The sequence below is a fragment of the Hesperophylax consimilis genome, chromosome 26, assembly GCF_061612785.1.
Source record: "Hesperophylax consimilis isolate HC1 chromosome 26, BYU_Hcon_1.0, whole genome shotgun sequence".
Lineage (NCBI taxonomy): Eukaryota > Metazoa > Arthropoda > Insecta > Trichoptera > Limnephilidae > Hesperophylax > Hesperophylax consimilis.
Genome location: NC_142861.1, coordinates 382,854 through 402,353, shown reverse-complemented (window position 1 = coordinate 402,353; position 19,500 = coordinate 382,854). Strand labels below are relative to the sequence as shown.

Genomic DNA, 19,500 nt, shown 5'->3' with positions numbered 1-19,500 from the left:
TATTCAGTTAAATTCAACCGGTTCGAATTTCCATTTTTTGTATCATGTGTCAAAGTCACATGGTGCGAACGAATTCCATATCGCTCATTGAGAAACGTCACCTTGAAACATCAATTATATATGCGTAGAGTGTGGATGTTGACTAGCGGCTGTATTGAAATTTCTCTAAAACATGAACGGCGCTCACCGATGCCTCCTAAACTCTTGGGCGAGATGGCGCCACTTTAGTTCACAGGTCGGTAAAATTGCTAGTTGCTAGTATCCCTTACCATACCTGACCTGAAGTAGGGATTAGGGATATACAGACTCACATCAAGCTAGAGGTGAGTCATACTAGCTCGTCTTGATACTTGGAACTACTAGTACAAGCCGCCACTCGCCACTGTTTAAAATTTCACATTTTATGCCTCTTAGTTGTTTGCAGATCAAAACTACAGGGTTTTCCAATAAGAGGTGTTATTTTGAATAGCCCGATGTTACTTTTGAAGCTGTCATTTTTTGACATTTGACAAGTAGAAACTACGCCATTAATAAAAATGGAACGATACACGCTTCAACAACGCATTGAAATTATTAAAATTCACTTGAGTGAATCAAATGCAAATCATCTTGAGTGATGAGGCCCATTTCCACCTCGGTGGCTTCGTCAACAAGCAAAATTGTCACATCTGGGGCTCGGAAAACCCAAGAGTTATTGTTGAAAAGCCTCTTTATCCTCAACGTGTGACTGTTTGGTGCGGTTTATGGTCCGGCGGAGTCATTGGACCTTACTTTTTCGAAAATGAGGCTGGAGCAACAGTTACGATGAATGGATTGCGCTATCGAGAGATGATTAATGATTCTTTATGGCCGGAATTGGATGGTATTGATCTGGACAACGTGTACTTTCAACAAGACGGCGCTACGTGCCACACAAGCAACGAAACCATTGATCTTTTACGATTGAATAACAAAATAACACCTCTTATTGGAAAACCCTGTACTAATAATGCACTTAATTTATTTTTTAAATCTGCCAAAAATGCATTTATTTCATATAAATATGTACACACAGTCAACAATAAATTAAATTAATTTACTAAGCTAAATCTGTGACAAATGATGCACATAATAGGTAAAATAAATAAAAAATGTGATACGCATCTCTGTTATAATGTTTTATTAAATATAATATTTACAAAATTGCATAAATTTACAATATTAAAAATAAACAAAACATGACACTGGGTAATTTAGCGCTCTTCCGAAGGTGACGGGTGAAATAATAAATAAATGATAGTTGGTTGGTTCCTTCTACTATACTACCGACTGTCGACTACGTTGCTCAATTTATGCTGTGTGATGATATCGCCTTTCTGCCCGGTGAAATACTGCTCTTTCTGGATTTCTCCCCACTCTGGAAAAAACAGATATTACAGATAATAAATACATATTTCAATGTGGGTACCTATGATATGTTTCCTTGCAATGTCTCATATGTGGTATGTGTAGTGTATATGTATGCGTATTTAACAGTTTATATCATTGACATGATGCTCCTTTTAAATTTGGGCAGTGAATCCAAATTGTATGATACTGAATTTTTTGTTCACACTTCATTACATAATTATATGTATAAGTGTACACACTTTGTGTTCACACTCGTGTATATGTAACAATAATTACGAAAGACCAACAATAAATATTTATTGTCAGGACCCCGCAGTTAACAAGGATCCCTTGTTAATTAATAAATATCGCTGCATACTATAACCATGGTTAGTTAGTATTCAAATAGATTTACAGTGGCAAATGAAATAAAATTGTCAACATGGTAGCAGGTAAGCAGCTTGTCTCAGACAAAAGTGAGAAAAAGAAATAACTGCAATTCATACCGATATAATGATATCTGGAGACATCTTACCACAGCAACAGCCACAGAATCTCAAACTAAAAGAAATCAAGAACGGCCGGGCCTTTATCGGCAGCTTTAAGCAGTAACTGCACAGTTTTTGTAGATAATAACGGCGTATGAAATGCTTGTAGCGGTTGTTGTATATGGTGTAGCCATAAGGAAACTATGAATAAACCTTGGAGTCCATGTGTAGATCTAATCTTGCTTGGCATCCTCCTTGTGGTCACCCTGGGCGGGCTTCTTCCGGGAGGAGCGGATGAGGGCGGATACCTCGTCCAGGCTGGTGGGAATCTTGAAGTTGGGCAGGAACTCCACGGCTTCCGGGTCTCCGGGCTTCACTGGAAGTATTATTAACAATAATTCAGGCAAACAGCATTGAACTTACGAACTTAATATTGTTGTGGAAATCTGTTACTTTTTTAGTTTTTATTTCACAGTAGCTTTATTGGTTGACTTCTATATGGCTGTCGCATATGTGATCCATGAAGTTTCACTAAAACAAATACAGTTCGTCAGAACGTGCCACATGGTGGGATAGATTGTGTTGAAGAGGCCACTATTAAAAAGGTAAATATCGAAAGGTGGGTTAAATACCAACACTGGAAGGAATGAGAGTGACACTTGGAATACTGTACGTGATTTAATAAGTATAATGCAATGGTTTCCTCACCTCCCATGACAAAGTTGTATCCAACGTGGGCCAGCAGCTTCCCCTGTACGATGGACTGGTTAAAGTATTCCTTGGCTTCCTCCGGGTAGCAAATGCTGCCCATACCCGCTGTGCCCAAGAGACTGTATGTGATTTTCTACAACAAAGCAAGTATTATGATAATAATAAATAAATTATTTCAAATTTTGAGAAAGTTGATGGATTACTTCTGTAGCGCAGTTTTAGTGACAAAATCACCTCAAGGGCACTTTACAACTTAATTCATTTAACCTTTTTTATATTATATTACACCTCACAAGAGCGCCCCCGTGTGTACGGTGTAAAGGCAGGGTAACTACTTCGCTCGTTAGAACAGCGTTGTGAGGCAGTCTTGAAGAGGCCCGGATTATAATATAAAGGAGAAAAACAAATGTCGGTAGCTCGTTCCGCATGCGAGCTGAATTACAGAGTCGGAGAAACAACCTGTTCTCATGAAGCCGACATCAACTGTCAACAGATATTCGGTGCTTAGGGGATCAATGCTGCTATGCTGCAGCTGCCCAAATGAGATTTTTAAAAGGAGTAGCAAAAGTGATGAAATGGAATCCATTGAGAAGCTCCATGATTCAAGATGCGCAAGTCACAGGGAAATGTACTCCAGAGAATGCCAAAGAGCGAATGATGTTAAAATACCTTAATCAAGCCTCCGCGGAGTCCGAAGATGAATCCGGTGAGTGTTCCCATGGCTGTAGCTCCGACCCTTTGCGCCTCGTTGTCCTCTTCCCGTAAGTACGATATGATAACTGGAAACACAGATTTTACAATGATACACCAGCTGCCAGTGACACTAACCTACAGCTACCAAACCCAATAATACATACAGGTGAGAATTCTCAAAATAAATTTTAATCTTAAACATATTTTAATACATCACATTGTCACAATAACATAAGATTTTTTTTGTACAAAACACATGCATTACGCAGCAAGTGTCTTTTTGTTCAACTTTCTGTCAAAAAGAAATCTCCAAATATACTATATATTATTTTAATTAATTAATTGTGAAATAACACAAATCAATCAAATAAAATTTATTTGCGCACGCCGGGTTCGAACCCGCGACCTTCGGAATGGCAGTCCAATGCGTTACCACTGGACTATGCCGGCCGTCATAGTCCAGTAAATACAACAATACAACTATAAATAAAAATAACCATAAAAATAGCAGCACAATAACAGCAAGAATAATTGCAACAAGCATATTTTATTAAAAATGTTCAATGAATCGGTATAATTATTTCCGTCCATTCTAGGCAGTGAGGAATACATTTATGGTAGTTAGTCCCAGATTTTTTACACTGAAAAAAATCCTATTTTATAATCTACACAATACATGTGCACAAGGTGAAAAATAAAAAAAGTCGGACAGGTAGTAGTTGTATAGTAAGAACAGACTCCAATATAAATAAGCAAATAAATAATTACATAAATAAAATTTAATTAAAAATTTAATTTCATAAAATTTGTCAGTCAACCACAAAATTTTCCAAATTTTCTAACTAAAGGCATTACTTATATGTTATATAATGTCGGGTGATACGTCTGACATTTTCTGCGACGATATTTCGGGTTCAATCACATCGGTACTAAAAGAAAAAAAATCAGGCATCAAACCGTGAAAACAAAAGACCGCATATTATACTGTCAAGGTATGATCAATATGTGTAGTGATTATACTTACAAATTCGACAAAATAGTACAAGCAATTATAGGCAAAAATGGATGACGGTTTTTATTCTTAAATTTAATCACTTTTAATTAAAGATCGTCGGTGAAATATTGAATTGTACCAATGTGTAAAAACACTGTCATCAAAACTAAAAGCTGAACGGCAATAAAATGAAACTCTCACTACTAACCAAAAGATGGTATCTTGATGTTATTGTGTACATTCTCGAGAGTTTGTTCTTGTGAAAATAAAATTATTTGCTTACCGTTGGCTCAAAATCCCACAATTCACATCGATGTTAGCATCGAAAAAATCCTTGTTGGAAAATTTAGCCTGACAATCTTTAACATCATTTACGGAACTGAAAACAACAAAAAAACATTACATTTTTACCGTAAAAAATAAATACTTATAATAAATATTGATTTAAATATTGCATTTAATTTTCACCTGTTCCGAGTTCTTTCTGTCTTTTTGACATTGCACTTCCTCTTTTTCCAGTGCATACTGGGTGGCTTACCACGTATCCACTTTCGACCTAAAACACAAATAACATTTTATAAAAATCAATAACGTAAGTACCCTAATTCATAACCTAATTATCATTGTTAAAAATGCTCAAATAATGATTACTTACCCATGTTGAATGAAATAAATTATTTGAGGATGCTTCGGTTAAAAACTGTGGAGTTTAAAAATAATATTATTAACAAGTAAACAAAGTAACAAATTCGTCAATTATATGTCCGCGCGGGCTGACTGCGAATGTCACATATACATACACTAGCAATAATAATAAAAAATGAAGGACGATTGACGTAGGTATGTATGCATGTATTTGTTAGGCAGGCGATCTCTCCCGAGCCCCTGCCCCCCGGCCCGTGCTTCACCTACTCTAGCCAGCCCGACTCAAGAAAGTGCGAATGAGACAATAACAAAAAAGCTAGTTAAATATACGTTGAATTTGTGGCCACCAAATTCGGCTTTTGAAGCAAATAAAACTTTTTTCAGTGAAGATTCAAATTTTATTGTATAGTTCATTATATGCCTGAGACGGGATATTAAAAATTTTTTCAAAAAATATCTTCCATTTGGTCACAAAAAATTGCCAAAGATGCCTCGTAAAATCATGTAAAATCGTCATCTTCTGGGGCCTATATTCTATAATTTAAGGCAAAAATCGAAAATCTGATCCATATGCGTACTTTATACACGGTGTCCGGAAACTCGTAGTACAAGCGGGAAACTGGAGAATCTACACCACATGGGGAACCCAAAAAAACATAAAGTTTTTTGATTTGAGCATTTTCAAAAAAAAAAAAAAACCAAAAAAAAATATTTTTCGGCTATTTTAGGGTTAAAGTTTTTTCTGGTGTTTAGGGTTGAATAACAGATGTTTTAACCCTGCATAGCAGAAATATTTTATGATTACACCGGGTTAAATGAAGGGTGATTTCAAAATAATGCTTCAAATCCGAGTTTCTTCATTTGTTTTACTTTCAAATAGTTTTAATTAGTTGGGTACTTTGATCTTCAGTCATAATTTATAAGAATTTGATTAAAAAAAAAAAAAAAAAAAAAATCAACTTCAAACTCGATTTACTCGATAACGAAAGCTCAAATAAAAAAAATATATACTACAAAATCGACTCCAAATGTGATGTAGATTTACCAGTTTCCCGCTTGTACTACGAGTTTCCGGACACCCTGTATATACCATGTCTTTTAACTAAAAAAAAAAAAAAAACAGTTTACTCTGGTATTTTAGCCGTAAATCCAAATTAAAATTTTGTATGAAACAGGCACCGCAGCCGTTCCTCTTAACTAAAATTAGAGACCTTAGAGTTATATGTATTTGATGAAAACTAGAATTTGTACAACACATATATCGCATTACAAAAAAAAGTATGAAAACATTAAGATTTTTGCAGAGAAACATTAAAAACTTTAATTTACTTTATTCGTCTCCCCAATTACCCAATTAGAGTAAAATCTGTTGTTTGGTTGCCGCACCATCAAATTCAGATTAAAAATATAGAAAGAATTCAGCCAAAGTTTTTACAAAGTATACATACACTTTAGGATTAACCCTGAAGGATAAGTGACTTATGTTTTTTTTTTATTAAATACCTTAAATATACATACACTTGAAGATTGACCACAAAGGATAAGTGCCTTATGTTTCTTTTTTAAAATTGTTAATACGGAGCTCGACTTTTGCAAACTAGTCTAGTTAATATAAGAGTATTTCACACAGATAAATTATGTAGCAAACTTGCCAATTCCTCGTCTACATAACACGAATAAACAAATAATAGAAATTTTTAACAAAACAAAATATACCTTAACAATTCTTTCAGGTCAAAATATTATTTTTAAAAATGTTTAATTAATTATATTTTAATTTTATCTAATTGTAAGCCATATGACACCGTTGTTTAAGGGTAATAAATAAAAATCGTTGCATTGTATTCTAAAGTAAGTTAATTAATTTCCTGTTAGGTTTCGCATGCATGTGTATGCCTCCAGAGTGAAGTTTTTAGTGAGAAATACAAACTAACTAACTAACCATCACGCCAAACAACTCGGTCACACCACACACTCCTTGCCTCATTCACATTCATACATCGTCTCATACATACTCTTCTATTGTTCTGACTCTTGACATGGCCCAAATCGAGTATCTGATTCACTTGGTCGTTCCATGTCTTCCTCGGGCGTCCCCGACTCCTGCTACCATTCGCATTTGCATCTTATATCCTCCTTACAGTCCTATCTTCGCCCATTCGCTCTACATGCCCAAACCATCTAAGCGTCCCTTTCTTAATCTTACTCATTACGCTTACATCAGCCTTGCACTCTTTGCAGATCTCCACATTCCTCACACGATCAAACATGGTTTTACCACACATACGCCGCAGGGATCTCATTTCAACATCATTCAATCTACTTTCATCCTCTCTTTGCCAGTTCCATGCCTCACTTCCATACATCAAGGTAGGTACCAGCACTCCGTTGTGGACTGCTAACTTCGCTTATTTAGACAATTTTCAACTGCGTTCAGTCCTCCATTAACGGAATTACCTGCATTTACCCTTCTTTCAATATCTCTGTCAGCCTTCCCATCTCTCGTAAACATACTTCCTAAATACACAAACTCATCCACCTGCTCTAAGTATTCCTCAGTCACAACTATATTGCATACTAATACAAATAAATAGAAGCCAGAGGCTTACTAATAGCGTTTACATTCAAATCTAAATAGCACTTTGCAGTATACTGTGTTATTACGTAGCAATGGTGTATATTTTCTAAGAACGTACGCCAAGAGCACATCCCTAAAATATACTACACACAGTATTTGTCTCACAGAATCATTTGTTATGGCCAAAGTGATTATAAAAGTATCTAGCTATAGTGATGGATCCAAAAACACAAATCAATCCCAATCCAAAAACCTAGGAGCCTATTTTATATTTAATACAAAGTAGGTTGGGTTATTATTTAATTAATAAAAGATTTATTTCTGAAACTATACAGCTCTAACACACTATGGGTGCATTTTGGCCTTGTATACATTCAACTGTACTACTTCAGAGGCCTCCGTCTGTTGCAGGCCCAGCCCCCCCTGCTCTTCTGGAGCGGCCAACCGGTTGCCTATCCTCTGGAAGTGTTTAAGGCCGTAAAAGAATAACAAGAAGAGACTTACAGGAGAACTGATCAGTGGTGTCATTGACTGCCGTGCCGACCTGGGAGGAGACACTCTGCACCTGGTGCACGGCGGAGACCAGGGAGGTTCGGACTACCCTCACCGGCTCCAAGAGGGTCTTCTCCAGCTCGCTGGGCTCGTCCAGCTTTATCTTGGCCACCGTGGCTCTGAAAATTGCCGGAATGATGTCATTGATTAATTAAAAACAAAAGACCGGATGATATTTTATCTGAGGAAAATAATTTCCCTGAGGAAGGAAAACATAAGTCGGCACCGCTCCACAGCCGAGCTGTTCAACTCAAGAACGGGTTGTAGAAATTACCCATCATATACATACGCGTTTGGCATGTTTCCCGACTATGCACCGGTGCCGAACTAGTCTCTCGGAGCATCTTTTATTGAAATACCGTTAGAACAAGGACAGCATCCCCAGCTGACGCCTGTGCTCTAAATATCCGTTTGTTAAGAAAGGGGAATCTATCAAACTTTGTCTGCACAGATTCAAGGGTTTATTCAAGTATTTTGGGGCTCCAGACCAGAGGTGGGCCCTGTCCAGTGCAAGAAACCATCGTATCATGTACTGTACAGGACCCACAGATAGATTCAATGCAATGTGGTGGCAAATGAATAATGCAGAAGAACAGAACTCACGTGGGTGTGGGGTAGATGGGCAGCTCCGAGGGACGGCAGAGTGGGGCGCCGGCAGGGGCCTTGGCCTCCTCGGGCTTGGGGCTGGCGGGGGCGGCGGCTGCATTCACCACGGGGGTGGCGGCTAGCAGCAGGCTGCCCGAACCCACTATCACTTTGTGCATAAACTGGAAACAACAAACAGAGGGCTATTGTTAGGGGTTCGTTTATTGTTCAGTGACTAAATGTGTTGAAGTAAAGCTAAGTGCCTCAACATATTTAGTCAGATATTGATATTCCGTCTTTTAAACTTCTAAATGCCTCAAGCCGTTAGCCCCCCAAGATTAATGAAATAGTCGCCTATCTGATGTGTATGTAAAAATATCACAATAAAAAATTAACACATTTTTGTCAGGCACTTCTAAAATTCACCTCGAAAGATTAAAATTGAGTAATATTGTTGACAGGGAATTTTTTGTTGTTGTTTTGAGAGATGAACAGACTGTGTGGAAGAGGATTGAAGCACGGGACGGGAAGGACTGAGGACTGGAGGCGATTGGCGAAGAACAGCAGCCAGTGGAGAGTATTTGTGGTCCTCCAAAAATGGCCAAAGAAATGGGATCAGTCACAGAACTAACAAAATAAATATACAAATGGAGTTCTTTTCCCAAACGCAAAAATATGAAGAATGTTAGATTCAGAAAGGAAGAATTTTTTAACCAAATTGGGCACCATATTAAATCAATATTCATGCAAGGTATTCACCACAAAGTATTGTTTACAGGAGAGTAGGAGATCGAAGAGGATGTTGTGGCTACAGCAGTCTTTGCTATCCATTTTCCCCGAGCTGGTATCTCATTCCAAGCGGTGTCAATCTCTCCAGCCCACATTATGAAATAACGAGGTGGGGAACGAAGGGCTCATAAATTTACAATGGACAATCCGAGCTTTGCTTCCCTGCACCCCGCTTCCTCTCGCAATGGTTGTGCGGGCCGAACGGGGCGCCTGCCCTGATTTGGCAAACCCAGGAAACAAATTATGACGCGATATATTCACACTCCACGAAAAGGAGTTAAAGGGTCTGAAATAAATACAGATGCACGACCCTTTGCAAACCACTCTCAGACTCACTCTCGTCACAACTCTTGCAAAGCTCTCTTCATGACTCTACGCTCTGCCCAACTGCTTTCTGTCTACTTCAATCCTGGACCTCGTTTGATTCTGCACTTCCTTGGACCCCCACTTCTCTATCCCTTGGATACATGGATTAGACTGTAGCAGCGAACTCGCACCCCAGGACCAGGCCCATTACAAGCACGTAGTACGGCTATCCCAGGACTGACCGGCGTCTTGTTATACAGTCTATATGAGAGACAGGATGTCCCTTCCACATTGTGTGGTTTGTTGTAACGATAATTCTATTTTTATAAATAATTAATTTTCAATAAAAATAGAAACACGGTTGAACTTCCATGACTCACACTGATTTAAATTAACAAATATAAACTATTTCTATTATTATTTTCATTAACCAATCATCGAACATTGGTAGATATTGAATATAAATTCAAAATTGGAGGTTGTAAAATTCAATTGTTTTTAAACAATTCTGAACATTAATAAAATAATTTACGTTGAAAAATGTGGTATCAATAATTGTATAGTACATTTTAAATCGTTTTTGTTTACAAAAGTCGATAAATTAGTTGGTAGTGGAGCAAATTAAATGATTATACATACCATTTTTGACGTCTTTCCAAAATTACATAAATGTCACCGGGCAGCGAATTTATCAAGTTGCCAGTGTGCCACCACTCGGTGGAAACCATAAACTTGCATAAAATATATCAGGTAGGCACTTGACCAGCTGTCAAAAATACAGTTTTGTCTATACAACACATTTATCATCTATGACTTTCGAACAAGAAAAATATTTATAGCGAGTAGTTGTCATTCGTTTATTTAAAATTAAAATTCTGCTTCTCGTAAGCATTGAACGATTGAGTTATCAAGCTATTCCTAAAAGTTTGAGTAAATTAGTCATGGCTGACGCTCAGGTAGAGATGGAGGTGGAAGTGGAGAGTGCGTCTTCTGGTTTCGTTGCCGAACCGGCGGCCCCTCCGTCGCCCAGCGCCAGTACATCATCAGCCTCGGCGGCCAACAAGAGTGTGATAGTCACCACCGGGACGGCGGGATCCGTTTCTGTGTCGCTCCATCCTCTGGTCATCATGAATGTGTCGGAGCACTGGACCAGGCTCAGAGCCCAGGAAGGCTCCCCACAAATAGGTTAGTATTTGCTTGAAATAAAGTTTTGTTTAGGTAATTATGCGTAAATTCTACAGTCTCTGCTACACCTTTTTTCAGACCTGTTGAAATTATTGCAGTTGTATGATGATTGCAAAATTTGTTAGTTTGACGTGAAAATTCGATAAAGTTGCCGAATTCATTTAAACGAAGTGGAGTATACACAAAGTTTATAGGCTTTTATTTAATCCATTGCTACTAATTTTCCAAATAAATAAACTGGTTCCCTATGTTTTTTCAATTTAGTAATATGTTTTATGTTTTCAGTAATTGGCGCTATAATAGGAAAACAGAAGGGCAGAAACATCGAAGTGATGAACTCCTTTGAACTAGTATTTAACGTAATAGCGGGAGATATTATCATAGACAGAGAATACTACAATATGAAGGAAGAACAGTGTGAGTGTAACCATTTATTATTGTATTGTGTACATCAGCGTAACTAGAGTAAAAGGCCTTACATACCTCCCTGCAATCAGAGGCAATTTAGGGAGAGTGGTGGTGGAGGTAAAATTGGCGTCTTCTCTACACACCCGCCCCCGCCGCAGTGTGAATCTAATCGTGCAGCAAAGCCCTCGTCGATCAAGATGTCGCCAACACTTTCCAAACATTAGAAAATAGGAATGGCTCTGGCGCTTTCTTTCCGATCTGATATCGTGGGGTTGCCGGTTAGGGCTAATTTGTCTACTCACACAATGATTAAGGAAGCGATCTAGGGTGCTCCCCAGCAATGCCCCAATATTGCCTCCGATTGCAGGGAGGTGTAAGGCCTTTAACTCATCTTGCATATATACATATTGAGGCCCTTCGTACACAGAGTTACTTACAAGCCAGATTCTGTTCATGGCCCTATCTGAATTATACTGAACTTGATCATAAAAGAAAATTTTGGGTTCACCCATCAATGAAATAAAAATATCATAACTTTTTACGCATTTTTTTGTTGTTGTTAATGATAATTATCTCATTTGCAGTTAAGCAAGTGTTCTCAGAGATGGATTTCCTGGGCTGGTACACCACTGGCGAGTCCCCCACTGAGAAGGACATCGCCGTGCACCGGCAGATCTGTGAGATCAACGAGTCGCCCATCCTCTTTCAGCTCAACCCCAATGGCCGCAGCAACGACTCCACCCAACTCTCCTACGATGCTAAAGCCAACAACATCGGGGAAAGCGTGAGTTTTACTAACGAACTAACCATCATCCCGTTCCCTCGCCAATCTCTCTCGCTAATCCGCCACTCGATTATCTGACAAATACTATAATCTCCCGTTATACCGTTTACTTGTTGAGAGCACAAAATCAAGCATTTTAATTCTCCGGTATATGGTATGTTATATTCAGCAGTCTGCCGCGTGCCTAGACTCAACAAGTTTTGTACACCGACGGGATGGGACGGTTTAATTATCTTACGCTTACACGCCCAGTAACGTACTATACCGCCGTCTAGCTTGCTAGAGCTGACCATTTTATCAGTCACCAGGGTTAATTATTGTTGTTTTAGGACAGTTCTCTGTTTATTTTGGCAACTGTCGCATGTGTTTCTCTACGTTTCATTCTGCCACATTTTTCATTTGAATAAGTTTACAAAATTGGAGTCTTCTCGCAAGCGTAAACGTGACACCTTATCTTTAAAACAAAATTGGAAATTTCACAAAAGATGGAAAGCGGTGTTTGTTGTATGAAATTTGTACTTGTTTTAATTTTTGGCATATTTTGTATCTAAACTAGAGGTGAGGCGTATTTATCGTACCCAGTAAAAGTACCAGGTATTTCCATGTGATACTTTGTACTTGTGACAGATCTCTAAAATACCTGGTTCCAAAATACTCATGAGTATTTTATACCGGGACTAAATATTTTTAATAGGTATTTTTGGTAGGTATTTTGACAAGTATTTTTAATACGTATTTTTAATACGTATTTTTGATGGGTATTTTTAGTAGGTATTTATGATAGGTATTTTCTTGATGGGTAGTATTTGATCTGATATTTAGCGACGGGAAAAATGTGGGGAATTTTTTCGAAATGGAATTCCGTAGCTACCCCCCCATGGATTTTGAAAAATTATTGTGGGGAATCACATATGATTGCCTGTGTGGAATTTTTTTTCAGCGAAGTTCTGTAACAATCCCCCCATGGATTTCAATTTGATTTTTTTTTTGTGGGGTATATGGTTTTCAGAAATTCTGTAACAACCCCCCCCCTCCCACGGATTTCGAATAGTAAAACGGGGAATCAAGTTCGCGTAGAATATTTGTGGGGAATATGTGGGCAGAATTTATGCGAGTTCATTAGAATTATTCTGAATCAATACTTTTGAGTATTGTACCCAGTAACGAAAAGTACTCATAGGACCCACCTCTAATGTAAACACTATAATCGGCTACTTTCATTAATTGAACACTCGCCTGGTTGTTGGGGTGGCAGATTAGTGGGAGAGTACTAAATATATTTTTTAAATAGGGCACTCATATGGACGGTCCCAATTACGAAAGAAAGAAAGAAGCCACTAAGAAGAGGGTACTAGGGAATCAGGCACATACTTCACTGGTTGGCGTGACTAGTATTATTCCAGTGATCGACTTGGGTAGACAGTTCTCCAAGTTGGTACTGAATGTGATTTACTATTGTACTATTCATCATCTGATTCGGATGAACCACAATTGACACAATTATCACATGTTGGTACTGAATGTGATTTATAAACTATTGTACTATTCATCATCTGATTCGGATGAACCACAATTGACACAATTATCTCATGTTGGTACTGAATGTGATTTACAAATTATTGTATACGTACTATTCATCATCTGATTTGGATGAACCACAATTGACACAATTATCTCATGTTGGTACTGAATGTGATTTACAAATTATTGTATGTACTATTCATCATCTGTGTACCGGACGTACCTCCACCGACTTTATATTAATTTGCATAAATCTGAATTTACGCAGAGGCAGTTCCTTTACAAACTCACCTCTGCGCATATTCGAATTTAGGCAACAAAATTCTCTCTATAAAAATCTGTAATCTTATCTGCACTTGTGTAAAACTGTAAATCTTATATGCAAAACTGATCAATAAATAAAACCACGGGGTCAAGCAGTCATCATTATAGACAAAAAACAAAGGCTTGACCCCCCAACACCCTCTTATAAATTAAAATACCTATCATAATAAATTTGTACAAAACATGGAAGATTTGCATGAAATTTTAAACTGTGCAGACGCAGTTTCCTTTACAAAACTTGCCGTTTGCACAAAATTGAATATTGTGCAAATCTTCCCTTTTAGATACCAACTCCCTTTAATATTTAAATTTGCATGAAATTTGAAATTGTGCAAACGCAGTTTCCTTTACAAAACTTGCCGTTTGCACAAAATTGAATATTGTGCAAAGCTATTTTTTTTCTTTAATATGTAAATTTGCACAAATTAAATATTGTGCAAAGCTGCCTTGTAAAATATATTTTCTCTCTGTAATATGTGCAAACTCACAAAATGTATCTGAATAAAAATGACCCGGGCAAAGTGGATTGAAAAACAGTCAGGGACCTAGTCAAAATCGTCCCCTTCCAAGTTACGCAACAACGGCGCTCTCTCCTGTGACAAATTCCGGGAACCCAAAAATAATTCTCGGAATTTGTCGCTAACAAAGGGAGAGCTAAGCCCGTTGGTCCTTTAAAAGGCAGAAAACTTGTGCAATTCGGCAGAGAGCCAGCAACCATCGAACGATCAACATCTCTCCTGGACTGCCCTGACTGCCTTCTTCAAGCCTCTTCTGCCCTGGACCTTCACTGCAACCTGGCCTTCTTCTTTCTCCCGGCTCCCTGGTGTTCATCAAGAAGAAACTGTCACAATAGTCGAAGCGTCCCTAGTCAGGGCGCAGGTTCCCCCCTACCTTCCTCCCCCCTGCCTTATACCTTTCTCCCACATTTTCCCCATTTCTCCCTTCCCTATATTTTTTCCCATTTTCCCCCCACATTTTCCCCATTTTTCCCTTTCATAATTTTTCCCCATTTTTTCCATATTTTTCCCCACTTTTAATTTTCCCCATATTTTTCCCCATTTTTTCCATTTTTTCAACATTCTCCCTACTTTTTCCCGACCTTCCCTTCCAAGGCGTCGAAGCGGCCAGCCGGCCACTCCCGCTATATCGTCTGTGCGGCCGGCGACTACAGTGCCGTCCCGTACAATCTGATTTGGATGAACCACAATTGACACAATTATCTCATGTTGGTACTGAATGTGATTTACAAATTATTGTATGTACTATTCATCATCTGATTTGGATGAACCACAATTGACACAATTATCTCTGTTATAACTACTACAACATAATTTCGTTATGTGGTTCTTTTTTGCAAATGCAAATGTAACAGAAACTTTGTCTGTTTTGATTCACAACCTCATTGCTGGTAGTTTCTTGTTCTCGATACTGGGTTAGAAAATCATTCAAATCTTGCAGCACTGAATTCACTTGTGCTTGTGTTGCCTCAGGTTTTCTTCCATAAGTTTCAGTGCCAACTCCAAAACATACTGCCGCTTTCTAGGATTTTTATTTCATATATCCTCATGGAATTTATTCCGGAGAAATTAGTCACATCACCGGGTGCACGGCGGTAAATTGCAAACAACCTGACCCTTTCAACTTTGGATGATGACTGGCACGCTCGACCTGCAGAACGAGAGGTGTTGTCAATGCCATCTTCTGTCATACATAGTAACTAGAGAATATAAGCCTCTACCAAGCTTCTGGTCACCCGTAGGCTGTAGGTATTCACGTTTTTCTGCCACGGCGGTAGACTATGACCGCGCCCGCATGAAGGTTAATAATGGACCGCTTTCCCAACACATAAAAGTACCACCCATTTGATCCAGGTACATATATAGTTAGCCTCATCATCTAATATTGGAATAATATTTGTCAATTCCAGCAACTGCCTGTGAGCCTGTACGAGTCGGTGGTGGAGTTGGTGGGTGGCGGTGGCACGGCCCTGCTGCTGGCGCCCCTGAAGTACACGCTGGCAGCCGAGGAGGCGGAGCGTGTCGGGGTGGACCACGTGGCCCGCGTGTCGGCGCTGGACGCCGGGGAGAGCAGTCTGGGTAAGACACAACTTAAACCGTTTGAGCTTTCATTCAAATTGTGATCAGCAGTCAAGCATAATGTGCGTGCTGTAATACTTGACGCCTGATCAAAGAATGTCCCGGTAGAAAGATAAAACCCAAAAGCAAAATATAAACAAGCAAGTAGGACTTACAATGACGACTGTGGTTTGGTAAAACCCTTCAATAAGGGTTTTATCAAACCACAGTTGGTGTTGGCTTCATGAGAACGGGTTGCTGCTTCGACTCGTTTTTGCGTAAGACGGCTCATATGAGAAACGAGTTACCGGCATCTGTTTTTCCTCCTTCGTATATTCCAGGCCTCTATTAATAAATCCCTTCCTGTTTTAATGTAATACATTATGTGAAATCTTTAAAAATGCCCTACAATGTACATTTTTTTAATATCTAAAAAAAGAAAACTGAATCGAATTGAAAACTATTTGTGTGGGAACATAATATATTTTATTTTTATCTTAACTTGCTTGTCTGATTCCAGTTGCGGAACACCTGACAGCGCAGCGCTCCGCCATCCGCATGGTGGCGAGCCGCGTACGTCTGGTGGCGCGTGCCGTGGCGGCCCTGCGCTCCGGGGAACTTCCGTATAGCGCGGCGCTGCTACGCGAGGCGCGCGCCCTCGCACACCGCCTGCCGCTGGTGGACGACCCTAGCTTCACGCATCACTTCTATAATGTAACTATTCACTCACCTGTGTTTTACTTTTGGCTGGTTTTATAACTATAACTAACTAACCATCACACAATTTCTCCGCACATAACTCTGTCTTGGCACACACTCCTTGTTTAATTCACATACATTCACAAGTTTTGACGAGACACAACTCAAGTATTTGATTCACTCGAATGCGCTATGTCTTTGTAGGGTATTTGAAATTCATTACTGTTTGTAATTATGCTGGACAACATTGTAATCGTTGCTTTTTCATATTGATTGACAATTTACTTTCTCTATTTCAGCAATGCAACGATGTGGGCCTCATGACCTATCTGGGCAGCGTGACCAAGGGCTGCAACGACATCAACCAGTTTGTAAACAAGTTCAACGTTCTCTACGACCGGCAGGCCATGGGGCGGAGAATGAGAGGCCTATTCTTCTAGCCAAATGCTAAAGACTATCGCAAATGTGTTGTGTCGGGGGTAAATGAACGAACGAGTCTTCAATACTTCTGTTTGTTGGCTCAATCGCTACATTTGGACTGAACTCTCTTTTTAATGTTACAAACTACTCACTTATATCAACTACTTTATCATCTATCTATGTTGTAGCAAGCTGTTTTATATGACTTACATGCGTAATGGATTCTCAGTGATGATTATCAAAAATGTGTATTTTGATTAATCTTCGTTAGTAAGTTCCTTAATTATTAGTATTTTACTGACTGTTGTAGTAATATTATTGAATTGCTGCAAAAGGACCAATATGGGTTTACATTCATCACGGAGAGAGTTCAACTGTATATACTTACGAAATGTAAATCTAATTTTTATGTAATAAATTTCTTTTCAAATGATGTCTTATTTTGCTATTGTCTATTTACCTTCCCGATAGTTAATTGGCCAGAGACCTACTGCTACCTCTACTTGAATACTGCTTTACTGGAATTAACATCTTCGACTGTGATATATATATTTTTAAAGAGATCACACTAAACCTCAAGAAGCGTTCTTTGTCAATAGGTAAAGCTTATTGTCTCACGTTTGCGTGATTACAAGATCTGGGGGTAAAGTGTACAAACTTCGGGAGGTGATTTCTACAAAAGCATGAATGGTAAATAACTTCAGGTCTCTGGCGTACTCCGTCAGAAGGTTGCAGAGTTTCTGCTTTGTAATAAAATCCAAATAAATGGAATATTTCTAAAAGTTTCCGAAAACAAAAACTGTTTTTCGAAGGTAATAAAATATGCTTTTAAATTTTATTATTAGAAATAAATATATCATTTTTGAAAAATAAAAATTTTGAATGCAAAAGTAGAAAAGTTTTGAAAATGGCTCACCTTACGTTTTTGTACTAAACTAACTAAAATCAGTTGATAAAAAAAAGCATTTTATTAGATAAATCTATTACAAACGTTATTGTCAGCTCACTGTTCCGTCGTTTCATATAAAAATCTATATAAATAAAAATGTAAATGTTTGTTTGTTCAAAATCTTAAACCTCCAAAAGTTCTCCACCGACTGCTTTGAAATTTTGACACAACTTTGCTGTTGTGTGTTTTATATACCTTTAAAATAGATACCATGTATTTATAGATATAATAGCGCCATTTGTTGGACGTAAAAGCTAAACGCGCTGTTGTTTCTCTATCTGTATAGACAGCATCGTGTGGTGGGGTACAACTACAAGTAATTAATAGTTTTATAAATTTTGTGCAAATTGCTGTTATAACCTTTGATTTCATAGAGGTGTACATTTAAATTTTTCTGATGTTAACTTCTAGATATGAAATAGATTGCAACAATAACATTTGGCTGTCATCAGTTGTTTTGTTTTGCTCTATCTAAAATTAATTTTTTACCATTCTTTTTTGTTTTCTGGCAAAAAAAAGTGTAGTGTGTTGTGCCTTGAGGTTTCTTCTCCCTCCTGATCTTCCAGGAGTCACTTTTCGCTGCTGATTTCCAGATATTTATAAACTTTTTTACTTCTGTCATTTTTCATACTATTATTGTAGTTGTTTACTGTTGTGAATAATGGAGGAAGATTTCCCTCCTGGACCCCCTACAAAGCCCCCAGATCCCTCTCCGGACCCCTCAGACGGGGAAAATGTAGAAATTTCTGACAATGATTCTGTCATCTTGACTTCTACCAAAAAAAGGAAATTTACTCCTTCTTCCCCAATAAAACTTGACTCGCCTTCGACTTCACTGTCCCCACCAGCACTTTCTCAACTTCCTCCAACAAACTTTTATTCTCCTCATTCCCGTGGCCCATTCATAGCATACGCCCAAAAAACTGAGCAAGGAAAAACCATCCACCCTCTTGAATTTGGCAAATTCCTATCAAATAGCAAGAATCTTTCAATCAAACCTGGAGGTGTAAAAGCCGAGGGTCGCTTCCGAATCTCCGTCGAATTCCTCTCAGGGCCAGCTGCCAACAGTTTCATCAAAAATATCTTCATTTCATCTAATTCAAAGTTCAAGGCATATATCCCTACTTTCAATGTCACTCGCATGGGCCTGGTCAGAGGTATCTCGACCGATCTGTCCATCGAAGAAATTCTGTCTTCACTTTCAACCCCCCAACACATTGGCAATCCCATAAAAGCCAGGAGGCTAAATTACAAGGACTCCTCTGAGGGTATAATTACCTGGAAGCCCTCCCAATCTGTTGTTATCACCTTTGAAGGTCAATCTCTTCCCTCCCATATATATTTATTCTTCAACTCATTACCAGTTGAAATGTATACATATCCCACCACTCAATGTTTCAATTGCTGCCGTTTTGGTCATACCAAA

At 38.5% G+C, this 19,500-nt stretch overlaps 2 protein-coding genes across 2 annotated transcripts; one reads left to right on the top strand and one right to left on the bottom strand.

Annotated features, from left to right (window-relative positions):
* Positions 1-1,144: 1,144 nt before the first annotated feature.
* On the bottom strand, positions 1,145-10,404 carry Mic26-27 (MICOS complex subunit 26/27). Its single transcript, XM_089647504.1, has 7 exons — positions 10,349-10,404; positions 8,633-8,796; positions 7,982-8,148; positions 3,237-3,346; positions 2,565-2,700; positions 2,070-2,232; positions 1,145-1,396 (listed from the first exon to the last, which is right to left on the bottom strand). Exons 1-6 carry the CDS (start codon positions 10,349-10,351, stop codon positions 2,090-2,092), a joined length of 723 nt encoding a protein of 240 aa, XP_089503630.1. The 5' UTR covers positions 10,352-10,404; the 3' UTR covers positions 1,145-1,396; positions 2,070-2,089.
* Positions 10,405-10,533: 129 nt separating this feature from the next.
* On the top strand, positions 10,534-17,523 carry CSN6 (COP9 signalosome subunit 6). Its single transcript, XM_089647503.1, has 6 exons — positions 10,534-10,894; positions 11,180-11,311; positions 11,887-12,086; positions 15,859-16,027; positions 16,527-16,720; positions 17,005-17,523. The coding sequence occupies exons 1-6, from the start codon at positions 10,651-10,653 to the stop codon at positions 17,143-17,145; spliced, it is 1,080 nt and encodes a 359-aa protein (XP_089503629.1). The 5' UTR covers positions 10,534-10,650; the 3' UTR covers positions 17,146-17,523.
* Positions 17,524-19,500: the final 1,977 nt, after the last annotated feature.